General features: G+C 41.2%; 1 protein-coding gene across 9 annotated transcripts in view; it reads left to right on the top strand.

Moving 5' to 3' along the window:
* MACROD2 (mono-ADP ribosylhydrolase 2) overlaps positions 1 to 14,019 on the top strand; it is a 741,850-nt gene that overhangs the window by 507,609 nt on the left and 220,222 nt on the right. For all 9 annotated transcript variants that reach the window (XR_009727138.1, XR_009727137.1, XR_009727136.1 and 6 more), the window contains one exon: positions 12,935 to 13,056. Coding sequence is in view for 5 of the 9 variants with exons in the window: in XM_061364765.1 (XP_061220749.1) it covers positions 12,935 to 13,056 (122 nt within the window). In the remaining 4 variants the exon portion in view is untranslated. The remainder of the gene's footprint in view (positions 1 to 12,934; positions 13,057 to 14,019) is intronic.

The following is a 14,019-nucleotide window of genomic DNA, read 5'->3' as shown; positions in this document are numbered from 1 at the left end:
TCTAAAGATGAGGCATCTACTAAGTCGAAGTATTACACATTTAAATTATAAGTCAGTAACACTGTCTGCACTAGCATGGGCTGAATTACTTACTTCTGAAAAGCTTCTACTTGAGTTGTCTGAAGAATGGAAAGATGCTTTTGTGCTTATGCAAAAGCTTTGCCTTGTTCTAAAACTTTGTGAGTGTGGTAAAATCATCATCCCCAGTTTGTCATCCTTCACCTCTTCCATCTGCTGCCACAGCACTATTGGTATCTACAGCCTTCTCAAAGCACCAGGAGCCATTGCTGCAAAGTGCTCTGAGCCATATCCCAGCTCAAGTGTGTTTAAGCACTTTACTATGGAAATGGCTGTAGTAAAGCAAGTGGATTTAGCCTTATCCAATGCATTATTTTCAGGTATGGGAACTACGCTGAAAACATCCATGTGCATTTGCTCAGGATGCTTTCCCATGATTAACATCAAGCGTTTGGCTTGAGTTGAAAAAAAAATTGCAGTGGTTTCATGAGAACATAGAATGACAGAATAGTTAGAGTTGAAAAGGACCTTAAGATCATCTAGTTCCAACCCCCTGTGAATGCCTATGTCCATGTTTTGTTTTCTTTACTGCTGTCTTGCCAAATGTGTTCTTACTTGACTGTGTTGCTCAGTGGGCAAGGTCAGCCAGACTGTTTGGTGCTTCACGTGCTCTGATTTCTGGGTTTTTTTGTGAACAATGAGAGCTGACATTAGTCTTTAACCAATTGCTTTTACTGTGAAAATATCAGTTTGTCTTTCCGACAACCCACACAAGGGGAGATGGTGCTGTGAAGTACAGCTTTACACACAGACTTCTCAACGTTCCACTGAATCCTCAGGCTGGAGTGAAAGAGGGTAATGTGAGTTTGCAGACATTCTCTTCATGGAGAAATGATGCATGGAGCTTGTGGGCACTACAGGTAGCAAAATAACCATTTTGCTTCAATAACAAGTGCAATAAAATGTACAAATATTTTTCTCTGTATGGTTTTCCAGAAATTGAGCAGGTTCCCTCAGCAAAGGGTAGGCGCACATTTGGAAATGGCACGTTGCTCTGTCACTTGTCACCACTGCAAGCTTCGCCATTGCCCCATCGGGGTGTTTTTTCAAAGGCATTACTGTGTTTACAAAGTATTTCCACCATTTTCAAATTATTTCCACCATCTGTGGCTGCCAACACAAAAGGGACATGGATCTGCTCAAGCAAGTCCAGAGGAGGCCATGAAGATTATCAGAAGGCTGGAGCACATCTCCTATGGAAACAGGTTGGATGGGGCTTTGAGCAGCCTGGGCTAGTGGAAGGTGTTCCTGCCTGTGGCAGGGGGGTTGGAACAAGATGATCTGTAAGGTCGCTTCCACTCATAACCGTTCTGTGATTTCTAGCCCCCTTCTTATTAGGTCCCAGTTCCTAAACCATGATAGCCTATTTAAGAGCCTTGAGTTTGAAACTCCCCACTTGCAATCAGCATGAAATGCTTGTGGCAGGCTAGCAGGATGCTACAGTGTCACTTAGAGCAGAAGTTGACTGTGTTTCTTTTACAGCAAAGCTAAGCTCAAGATTGTCCTTCAGCATCTCTTTTAGGTCATTACATGACTTTCCAGGAGGTTGTTTCAGTAATTTTCTTGATTGAGCTGAACGAGGTGTGACACCAGTGTTTTTGCAAGGGCTCTTCCTAGTGACATTGACGTGGAGAACATGAGCAGTGCAATAAGCCTCTGCAAGTCATTAACAGTTCCCTTTGCAATACATCTGTTTTTATCTTGACAAATTAAAAAAAAAAGAAAAATAATTTTTCTGCTTCTTATTTTGGTACATTTGCTCCAAATTGCTGCAAATTCAACTGTTTACAACTTCCACTGATGCAAAAACACTCTCAAGATGTTTGTCAAAGCTTGTTTTTCACTTGAATCTACACAGGCGTTACATATTGTACAAAATCTCATACCACAGTTTCTGTTATATATCCTTGCTGGATGCATGTCATGTCTGTACTTAGGTTTCTGTATCTGCCAGCACTTTGAGACTCTTAGCTTCTTTCCACATGCGGTGGTGTGTACCAGTGTCATTGGTGAGGTAACCTGCAATGTAAGCAGGCAGCTTCACCCCACAGTGGACCAGTAGCCTGGCTGAGCTGGTCATAGTCTGTCAGAGGGTGTACATGCCTTAAAATGCTGCCAGTTTGGGTGTTGTGACCTGAGTGCAATCCAGATGGTAAATGGAGTAAAGATGGGTAGTATTTTCTTAGTGCTTTGTTTACATTTGCATTCCTCTCCTCTGGTGTGTGTATCTCTGAGCTGGAAGAGAGTAAAGATCATCAGATTTCAATGCAATGTTTCTCTGGTACCTGCAAAAGCTCAGTTCTGCAGAGGTTTCTGAAAGAAAACTGATAGAAGCAGGGCCAGCATGAAGGAGAAGGCACCACATTTGGATAGAGCCAGATCAGCCAGAACAATAGTTTCTTTTTCCCCTCGCCTGCTGCAGGGTGCATCCTGCTGCCAGTCTGTGGGGATACCGGACTGAAGTGCAAGCTGTAAGCTTGAGTTCAAATTTAAGGAGTCCCAAGACATAGCTGGGAAGTAATGGACTGTCTCCTGTTTGTATTAGTCAGGCTCTGGTTGGCTCTGTGTGCAGGACAGACTGCTGTTAGGGCAACTGTACCTTGACTGTGCCCTTGCTCACCTGGGCAAAGGATCTGTTCTTGGTCTTGATTCAAGCCTTACATTCACTTAGTTCTGCCAAATAGTTGTTGGTTTTATTAATAACATAAATTAGCCTGTATACTCATTTTGTTTGTAGTATTTGGAGAAGTGGTTTATTAATAAAGCATGAAGGTAGCATGGTTGAGGCACTGAAATTCTTCTCTAAAGCTATTGCTTTTACTTTGGCCTCTATCTGTGGTGTAGTATAGTCTGTGTAGATCCATGTCTTTCCATTTTTTCTCCTCTCATTATGGTCAGGCTTGCTCATGTCCACTGTCTGCTGGGTTTGCTTTTAAGATGTGTTGCAGAGCAGTGAATTCCAAGTGCTAATGTTTGTCTCATTGCCAGCTGAGGAACCTATCTGTCAAACTGGAGAACATTTCCAGGGAAGAGACTGGGAGGAAACAAAGGAATTTATCACAGATGCTCAGCATGTTCTGCATTCCCACAAGTTGGTATCTGGAATATGTTGGTCTCAGGAGGGCACTTTAGCATGGTCTCAGCCCCCTAGAATTAAAGTAAAATTGATGATAGAAAGCAAGATTCCTCTTCAAGGCACATGTTATGGTTCCTCTTCAAGTCTCATGTTATGGTTCAAAGAGCTGTCTAGTTATTTTCCTTATCAGAGTTACACAAAGGAACTGAAGTGGCACTACCAACTTGAAATCTAGTTGGCTTTTATAAGTGAGCTTGAACTTACCTTTGGGTTCCTGTTTCCTCTGACTGCGTTTGAGTGACTCTGGGAGAGAGGTGGGGATAGTAAGCTTAATTTTTCCCTCTTTTCATTGTTTGTGGTGGGCTCATAGGCATAGCAGGGGAAACCCATCTCGGAAGGAGCTGACTGTAGAGAAAAGTCTGTGAAATGCAACTTTTGTTCAGGAGAGGGATACCCTTAAGGTGAAGTAAATTGGAGAGTGTACTGTCCTTGTTAAAATACAAGTAGAAAAATTGCCAATTTCCCTTAAAAGCTGAAGTGATGAGGGTGCGTCTCTTCATCCTGGAGAAGGTGTGTTGTTATTTCCTTTGCTGTGCTTGGATTCTTGTTATTTTTATGCCAAGGTCTCACCGGTTTCAGTGGGACTGCTCCCAGCCTTGAAAGCGGTTTGCAAGTTCAGAGCACATTTTCCTCATCAGTTTATTGCTGATGAGGAAAATAAAGCATCCCCTGTTAAAAATGCATTCCTGCAGCACAGTTCTCACAGCTCCTCAGCTCTGTCTTTTTAAACTGGGAATCTGTATTCAAAAAAGTATTCAATGCTCTTAGTTTTGTCGTTTCTTTCTCCTTGCTCTGCATCTAATCTGCTATGAGAGGTGATAAATGGTACCAACAAGCCATGCAAGGCTCCCCTGTCTTTATTCCAAGAGCAGCGTGTTCAAACTTTGAAGTTCATCAGGCTGATTTAGCTACCACTGTTTTGTTGGTTGTTCGTCTGGGAGATCTGTTGGGAGCCTGTAATTTTATCATCTTTTCTCTCTTTCTTCTTAAAGAGGACATGCAAAATTCTCAGTGTTTTCTACTGCGAAGGCTGAATTAGAGAAGTGCCACATGAACATGTGGCGTCTCCTAGAGTTTTTGGAGGTGGAAGAAGTTTGCTTGTTCTTAAGAAAATACATAGAAAAAGTAAATGGTAAAATGAGTGGTAACTTTCTGTAATGTGCGGCCATCAAGGAAGAGATGCGACACAGTGAAATGGGGAATATAATAGGTTTTTACTTGAAACTTTAAGTCGTACTTTATTGCTTCTTTAAGAACCCATCAAATTTTCTATTAAGGAAACAATTCTGTCAGTCTGATTTTTAAAAACCTTTTTGCCTGAAGTGATCTGATCGAACAATTTGTGTCCCTTCCCTAGGCAGATAAAACCAGCACTGGCAGTTTCCTCTTGATTCACCTCCAGTTGCTCTGCTGCTAATGTATGATTAAGGGTTGTTTAGTTTGGTCTTCTGGAAATGTTTTGCTATAATCACTGGTCCTTTCAAATGAAGATTACTGTTTCGTAAACTTCTATGCTGATATTCATAAATCTGATGTGAAGGACAAATAATATGAGTGATTCAAATAATTTAATGAAGGGAAAGAAAGCCTTGAAGTACTGGCACAGTGAGCCCTGGCTCTGACACTTGCAACCAATATAGGGTTGTATTCAAGACTCAGCTCAAGATTTCCCATGGTCATGGCACACATTACATGTTGGGTTGTATGGGGGTTTTGTTAGTCGTTTTACTGTAGTTGTCTTGGGAAGCCTGCCTTTGTTTCAGCATCCCTGCAGCGACTGCAACCAAATAATACAAGGTGGTATAAGAAATGGTTTTAATATTAGCAAAAGATAATTTGCACAGGAAAAAAGTCCTTAAAATAGGAAATAGCAGGCTTTTGCTATAGCTTGTTGTTAAATTATGGTCCTGGGCTCTCTAGGGCACTGTAGCACTGTTGGGCACTCACAGGAGACTGAAAGAATTTCAGTTCTGAGTGTTAATCTTTTCCGGATGAAATGAGTTTGGTGCCATGTTCTGTAGGGAGGCTGAGCAGGGGTTTATGGTTGGGAGGGATTTTTTTGTTGTGTTTCCCAATAGCCCCCCAAGACCTTAAAGGGCATATTTATGCTTCAATTGTGTAATACACCAGCAGAGGTAACCAGCTTCAGGGGAACTGGGTTGGACACTGAACCAGCCCAAGTGTGACCAGGGGTCTGTGCTTTAACAAGCCGAGATTGTTAGCTTACTCCTCACTTGTGTCCATGTAATTCAGTTCCAAAACTAAAACTGAAGTTAACTTAAGCATATTTTTATGACTTGATTTGTGTTGCTTGTTTTGAGACTGATATTCACACATGTCCCTTTGGAATCAAGAATCGTGTGGTTAAATATACCTTTTAAATTCATATCACTAGTATTCCATCCTTCACTGTGCTGTGTATTTTGGTTTGAAATCTTTGTGGAATAGCAGATTGAAACTCTTTCTTACTTAGTGTCTTAAGAGTAGGCACTCTCAATTTAAGGGCAAACAAGCTTATTTTTGACTGCTGAAAAGCCTCCTGACTGAATTATTAGTTGAATTAAAACCAGACTCACTCCCAAACATCATTTGGTGCTCAATAAAGAGAGAACTAAAGAGATAATCTTCATGGTTCATGCTTTCCCGCATGTAGCAAACATAAACCAAAAGAGAGATTAAGGCATCTTTGTCTATAGCCTTGTGCACTTGCAAAGAATAATAGTCAGAGGGAGGTGGAGAGCATTACTTGGGTTAAGGGGGTCACTCGGTATGTGCTTCCCAAGCCACTCAATGAGGATGGTGCTTGGCCAAGCTCCTCTGCTGCTGCAGCAAAATGAGGTTTGCTGCAGCGTGATGAGGACAAAGTCTGCTCGGGGCAACATAATTTCATTTCATCTGTTCTGTTTTCCTAGGTATATTAAGGAGTTTAGCTGGGTACATGATTTGTAGGGGGAACAGGCTAACTTTTCAGCATTTCTGCTGCAAATTCTTCAGGCCAGATTAAAAAAAGAAAATAGAAAGCAAGTCATGGATGTCATAATTTCATGTTAAGTCACGTTGTGTTCGTTTCATGTTCATTTGTATCACATCACATTATGAATATCCCAAATGGAGCCATTGCCTTTTAGCTTTACATGTAGGCAATTATTTCCATTGAAGTTGTGGGGCTGTCTGTCTAGTCACTGCTTTGACATCTGTCATCGTAGTACTAAATTGCTTTGTAAAACCTATTACTTTGGGGTATAGTTTAGTGTCTTTTAATTGCACCACTTGCTTCTCCTGCCTGAACAGAGCCTACTTCTGTTTCTGACGTTAATGGCAAGGCCCTGATGGCAGAGCGATGCTCCAGGAGCACTGATGGGAGGGAAACCGCTCTGGGATTACACGGGCATACTTGGGCTTTGTATTTTATGACAAGCACGAGTGCCAAAAAGGCTTGGGGTTTGACTTGTGTGACTGTTCTCTGGCCGGTTGTTGAGGCAATGGTATAACCACTGCAAAAAGGCTCTCTGTGTTTTTGAGCTTCCCACGGATGCTGAGCGATCGCTTTGCTAAATGCTGGCTATTGAGCGCAAACTCCCCGAAGGATCTCTCAGGCTTGGCAAATCCTTCCCCTCTCCCTTTGGGAATATTGTTTTCTGACTGTCTCTGCTGTCTCATACTTAAAATATACAGCCAACCCACAAAGAGGGATGCTGGTTAATCGTTTACAATAAACATATTCTTTACCTTTTCTTGGGCAGACAATGCCATTTAGGTGAAAAATGGCCTAAATATTTTACACAGATGACTTCTAGACATCATAGCTTTTGTGGCTAATAAACATTTTGTTGGTTCACTCAAAACAGGTAATTAATCACTGAAAGCAGCTATAAAAGGTACAAACTTCAGATTGAGCAGTGCTTGTTGCTCCCAGCCTGAAAAACTGAGTCTCTTTAACTGCTGATACATGCAATGTATATCTATATAAAGCAAATAAATACTTCTTAATTGAGGAGCTGTGTTGTATGTAGTTATACATAGCATTGCGTGATTTATAGAAGGTGTTGTCTGCCATTTAAAATACTCATTGAGTTTTAGAGACATATATTGGTAAATAACTTAAATTAGGTTGTGGTCCTGGGGTGTTTATTTAAGCTGAACTTAATTTAGCAGTTGTTTGTTACACATTGAAAATGCCCATTTTGTGTGCAAGTGTACGTAACAAAAAATAGAGAATTAACAAGCTGAGCTAATTTGTATACTTAGAGTTATGCTACATGCATTCCTTAAGAACAGGGGTATTGAGTACATACGAATGTCCGGAGGTAAATCCATTTCCTGTAAATTGAATCTCAGCTACCCCTTTTCCGTGCCTATGTGGTGGATGCTTTTATTGTCTAAGTCAACTGATAAGATTTACAAACGGAGCCGTAAATGCTCCTGAGTTTTGGTCAGGTTTTTATTCAGAGGCACACGCAGTGCGGTAGCGTCCTTCTTAAAATTCATCTGGTTCCTGTTGTGATTGACAGGGTACAGCTTCATTATGCAGTCAGCTAGATGGGCCGATTATGGCTATGAATGTGTGAATGGGATGAATGAGAGAAATGTGTAATTGATTCTAGCCGTGGTCGGCTGGTTCATTAACAGTGTGAATGTGCCACACTCACGTCTGGAAGGGAAGGAATGGAGAGAAACTTATTTGTACTTTTGCAGTAGTTGGGGGAAGCTTGTTATGCTAATATTTTTGCCATCTAGTGTCACTTTAATGAAGAACAAGGGAAGAGTAAATCACATCAGCCCTCCAGGTCGGTTTTTGAGGTATAGTCTCTTCTCTTCATCCTTTTGCAGCTGGAAGTTGTGTTTTGTCTTTGCCCACGCTGCTCTGTTCTCCGTAGTAGTGTAGAATGAAACTATGAGACCAAATGACAGCAAATTAAGAGTGTGGACTGACTTCTTTACTAAAAAAGCCCAGAGAAAACAAGCCTCATCGGCCTTTTTGCACATGGAGTTTGTATGCTGCAGCAGATGTGTTTTCATTTTTTACTGACCAATACAGGAGTTTGAGCGGAGAGTCACTGTGCTTTCAAAGTGTTGATTCAACTTAATACTTCCTTCCCTTACGAATATCCCTTTAAAACTAACAGCTTCATTAGCATTGAAACCAGCTTGATCCATTGCTGTGGCCTGAATGCCAAGTGAGAATATACCTTTCCCTGTGGCTCACTCCACCTTGGTACCGTTAGAATGTAAGCACACATCTCTACTCTGTGTATACAGAGAAAGTGATTTACGAACACACGGATAGCAGCTTTTTAATGAAGTTTCCTATCAGTGAGCTTGGCTGGAAGACTGACCATACTAAATCTAAAGCTTCAAAGCAGTGCTGGCAGCTTCATTTGATGTGGAAGCAGTACAAATGGCAAGTGTGGCATTCCTGGTGAGTCGATGACTGCTCCCAGTTTTATTCTCTTAACCTGGTTTTGAAGAACAAAAAAACATATTGAGGGACATTTGAGAGAAATGCTCATATCCCCTGCTCCTTTTTGACCCCATTAAGAAATGGTCAGTCAGCAAAGGGCTGCAGGATCACCAAGAAGGAGAAGAACCTGTTTGGTAGTAGGGATTGCTACCAGGCTTTTCCAGCCAAAGTTTTTCTGTGTTTCCCTTGGTTTAAAAATCTTTGGGTGATGAGATGGCTTCTGGTCCACGGTGTTGTACCTCTGCATGCACATTCTATCTTCACCTTGTCATCATGCTCATCCCTGTGTCTGGTGCTCCTGTCTGCATTGCCCTCTGGAGTTGATTTGCCTTCTCCTGCAGTGAAACCTATTCCTGCACATGTCCCATGATCATAGAATCATAGAATAGTTTGGGTTGGAAGGGACCTCCAACGCTTATCTAGTCCAACCTCCGTGCCATGGGACATCTTCAGCTACATCAGGTTGCTTAGAGCCCCATCCAGCCTGGCCTTGAATTCCAGGGATGGGGCATCCACCACCTCTCTGTGCCAGTGTTTCATCATCCTCAGCATAAAAAATGTCTTCCTTATATCTAGTCTAAGTCTCCCCTCTTTCTTTTTGTGATGGTCCTTTACTGTTGTTGAAGTCTGACCTGGAAGTCATGTTGGCTTTAGAAAGGTCGTGTGCTTCTCTAGGGTGAATGCTTGTTCTGGCTACGGGTTGACTGGTGGGGAGGGTGACAAGTAGGGCTTGCACATCTGTTTGTCCTTCCAACAATGCAGGAGGCTTGCACCTGGGGCTTGCTGCTGTAGTGGGTTACAGTGGGTTACTGCCCCTTCATTTTCTTGTAAGCAAATGCCTGTAGACCTCCCCCATTCAGCACACCCTCCATCCTCCAGCTCCATAGTGAACAAATGTCTCTATCTCTATGCAGCTGGGTGAGGGGGGAATGTGTGAGCAGAGAGAAAACTTCATTGTGACAGACAAGCTGGGAGATTGGCGTAGGCTTCGTAGATATATTAAAAATATATGGCTCTGCTTCAGTCTGTGAAGTCTGATCCTCATATATTAACAGCATGGGCTGGGAGGTGAGGGAGACTTCTTTTGTTTTTGGGTTTGTTTGCTTTATGCCTGTATAATCTCAAAGGGCTTTGCCTACCAGCAAACCTTAGCGTATTGCGGAATAGGTTGGGCAGAATAAAGTATAGTTCAGGCAGTGTGGGGATACAGTGATTTTATTGACAAAGTAAACAATAAATTATTGCTTTCCTGTTCATCTACTGACCATGAAACATGGGCATATTATTAATGCTACTCTGGTAGTTGAATCTTACTCTATCATGTGTTTCAGAATAATAATGTGCCTAAGAAAAGCAGTTTTTGGCTGTGATATGCTGTAAACAATTACAGTAGTTTTTATAAACCAGTTCATAACCACCTTCAGTGTTCTGTCTAAAGAGCCACCTCTGGGATTGTAAAAATTAAAGCATAAAAGCTGATAACTGCATCAAAGGTTACCTCTTTCCATCAAGTGTCTGGTGCAGTGATGGAGGGCTGCTAATGAGGCACCATGAAAATGCTAAATCAGGAGGTTCTGAAAAAAAGATGACAAGAAAAACACTTCCCATGTATTGAGCTGAGAATCTTGAAAATCAGTGTTTAATAATGGAATACTAAGGGAGTGGAGTTCAGCACTTAATGAGTGACATGCATCTAGAAATTATACCAAGGGGAGTTTTATACAGGAAGACCCAAGCAAGAACTTGATACTTGGGCTGTTCCACATAACTCCTTGTTGTTAAGTAATCATTTAATAATTTAAGCCATTAAAGTTCAGCCTTTAAGCAGCTGCCCTTTGAAATGCAAGTTAACTCCGCCTTAGCAGAAAGAGGAAAAACCTTTTATGATTCTTTGTTATTTATCTTTTACCCTTTCTTTTTAAGTTTTTATAGTCATTTATTTTATTTGCTTGTGGGCTGGTGAGTGCTAAGAGTTTGAAATGCATCACGGTACCTCTGATCTTAGTGTCTGTAAATGTAGAATGACCTCAATTGAGATCAGATTCACAAGTGTATTCCTTCCCCCGGTTCAGTAATTGCAGCTTGCCTCTTGCAAAAACAAAGAACAAGAAGGAATAAAAAAGGCAAGAGAAGCTTTTTTTTTCTCTAAAGTTGCCAGCAGCCAAGTGCCGATGTTTCCAAATAGAAATCTTACTTGGGAAGTTGCAATCTGAACGAAACTGCTGTAGTCATAGCCTGAATATATAGTCTTTCCTAATGGAAGTACTCACACTCCTGCAAGCAGAAGCTGATTTTAAACTAGCTTTGCTACTTCTTTTTTTTTTTCCTATGTCTTAGGTCTCAGTTTATTATAGTGGATAAAACCCATGGGGGAAAACCACACCTTTCTCCTGAACTCCCGGACTGAAGCCCTTGTGGTTGTTTCATTCACCTGCTGTCATCCCGCTCATCAGTGGATACTCACCACCTACTTGATGGTCCAGTTGCCTGAAATGCTGTAGGGAGGGTTTGCTGTAGTTGCTGTCTGGCAGCTGTGACATTCAACCGAAATCATCCAATCTGTCCATCTTGTTCCCACAACTGGAGAAAATTACTGTGATCAAGAGGGAAAGGAGAGTAGTTAACCTTGGGTTTACTCCTCAGGAGGGAGGTTTTCTGTAGCAGTTGGGAAGTTTAGCTCTCAGGGGTTTCAGTTTCCAATCACAGCCGATTCCTCTGTGTTTCCAGGCACTGGGATTTGCCTACATGCTTTTTTTTCTGCTGAATTATCAATGCTTTCTGACTAAGGTAAAGAAAAAATTTGGATAGGTTCAAAACATTCTGCCTCAGCACATAAGCCACCTTGTAAGTAGTAAAGAATGCTTCATCCCTGGTGGCGTTCAAAGCCGGGTCGGGCAGAGCCTTGGGTGTCATGGTTTAGTGTGAGGTGTCCCTGCCTATGGCAGGAGGGTTGGAACTGGATGATCTTAAGGTCCTTTCCAACCCTAACTATTCTATAATTTTATGATTAGGACTTGACAGGTTAAAAAAAGGCACCATACATTTTAATGTTCATTTGTGCATCTCCATTTATGCTTTCGTATAGGTTGGAGGGAAATAATGAAAAGCAGCTTGCATAAAGTATAAAGGTGTGAATCTGATAGGATTTGTGAGTAAATGGAAGTATTTCAGTGTGTAACCACAGCAGATGTTGCTTGGAAACCTGTCCACATAGGACAGAAACACAACCTAACCGATGGGACCAGCAGTACTGCAGTTCAATGCATTGTCTTAATCCCTGTTTGTGGCAATGCTGCAAAAAACCATAGTGCCACAGTTTATTATTGCTGCTGTACATTGTAGGGGATGACAAAGAAGGGGAAAAAATATGTACCTGTCACAGTAACCCATTCTGTCACGTTCACATGTGCTATAGAATAATGATATTTGGAAAGTAAATGTGCTTCCTACTAGTCAAGGGTGGGGGGAGAGAATGGATGAAAGAGACACCTTTTAGCCTGCAATTCTCAGGGTTTTTTACTCCAGGCTTTTTACTTCATTTTCCTTATAGCACTTTAGAGACTTTGATTGATTGCAGCATCTGATTTTGATGGGTCCAGAGGCTTCATACCTAAGCTATTCCTTGACTGTACTTTCTCTCTTTGTTCATCATAAGTTTCTTCAAATGGAATATTTTGTTTTATTGCATGGTGTCTCCATCTGGTCTGCTGTGAGAGGAAAGCACGTTCTTTGAATAACGCATTCATAACTCACAGCTTTTCTTACAATGGTTGCTGAGGAAAGACTTAGTTTTAGACAAAAAGCCCTGACATGTTTCGCTATCAGTGCGCTGAGGTTTTGTGTAGTGACCTTTCCCAGCGAGTGACCTTCAAAGGGTGAGAACTGCTTTGAAGTTGTGCAATATTTACACTTGTACGGCCCTGAAGAATTAGGGTATTTGTGAAAACATTTCATCTATCGTGCATGTGGATTGCAGTACACCCATAACAAGCGTGTAGTGCATCTTTCTCACCTTCCTTTAGTCCAAACACTTAATAATAGAGCTTTGACTATTTTTAACTTTTAATCATCACAGTTGTAGCTTATTCTGTGATTTCCAGTTATAAGCACTTTCCTTGCAGTAGTATTCCTACCTTTGTGACTAGGTACAGTACCAGAAAGTATTGAGTTGCAGTGTAGTAGCTCTGGAGAGACATGACGTAAGCCAAAAAACCCACTGTAGGATATCTAACTTGTTTTGTCATCTTTATTTTTTGCAGATGTCATCCATACTGTTGGGCCGATTGCAAGAGGCTATCTCACTGATGATCATAAAGAGAACTTGGCAAGTTGCTATAAATCCTCTCTGAAACTGGCAAAAGAAAACAACATCAGATCAATTGTAAGTACTGAATGAGAACACATTGTTTTTTCTAGTTTGGCTCTTTGTTTCCTCTCTGTGGAATAAGTATAATGGTAGGATTCCAGGAGGATTTCTTGCTTTATGTGATGTGCAAAACCCCAAGAAATTAAATATTGTTTAACCAAAATAGTTGCTAGAGGAAAGGGATATCTTGAGAGTTAAGGAAAGTTGGCTTGGTAGCAGGAGTACAACAACCGCCTCATTAATACAACAGAAAAGGAAGGAGCTGGTCCCCTGGCTCGTTCCTTTACTGTCTTATTGATTTAAAAAAGACCTGAGAAGCCACTGACCAAGAGGATAACTGCATGCAGTGTTGCCTTCTAGATAGCTGAGAAGTGATTAGTTTGTTATGCATTGTCTGTTAATGTTTCTTCCTAAAAATAAAGGTATTGGTCAAGTGGCGCTGCTTATAGCACCACCTGACCAATTCAATCAGAATAGCTTGTTACATGATATACTGTTGAATTATGAAGATTCCTTGGTTGCTTGAAATACAAGTTACGGTTTTGTACCTCAAAAGGACAGGTTTTCAAAGTCCAGAGAGAAAAATAGCTGTTCCCTCTCCAGCTCTGCAGCTTTTATCCTGTAGCTCAAATCATTGCAGCTGAAGTCTTTAGATATCCATAGTTCCTTATATGTTTGACGAAGAAAGAAGTTATCACTTGGGCCTGACTTCATACCTTTTGGGTTATTTCAGATGGTTTTGTGATAGCACGTATGTTTGGCGTTTTAGAACACAGGGATTTAATATAAAATATGTTAGGTGGACCAGTGGTGTTAAATCAGGGTGGAATATTCAGTAGGGGAAACCTATTAATATTGAAAAGCTGCAAATGAAAAATGAAGCTTTTTAAGAAGAAGAGCAGGATAGTTTTAGGGCTTTGAGTCTGAGTTAGATGTGTCCTGTAGAGTCAAACCTGATGAATGCCTCTCATTTCTTTC

The sequence above is a fragment of the Neopsephotus bourkii genome, unplaced genomic scaffold, assembly GCF_033783945.1.
Source record: "Neopsephotus bourkii isolate Nb327-2 ecotype Australia unplaced genomic scaffold, CSIRO-AGI_Nbou_v1 NB_1250, whole genome shotgun sequence".
Taxonomy (NCBI): Eukaryota; Metazoa; Chordata; class Aves; order Psittaciformes; family Psittacidae; genus Neopsephotus; species Neopsephotus bourkii.
This window is presented reverse-complemented; position numbering and strand designations above follow the sequence as displayed.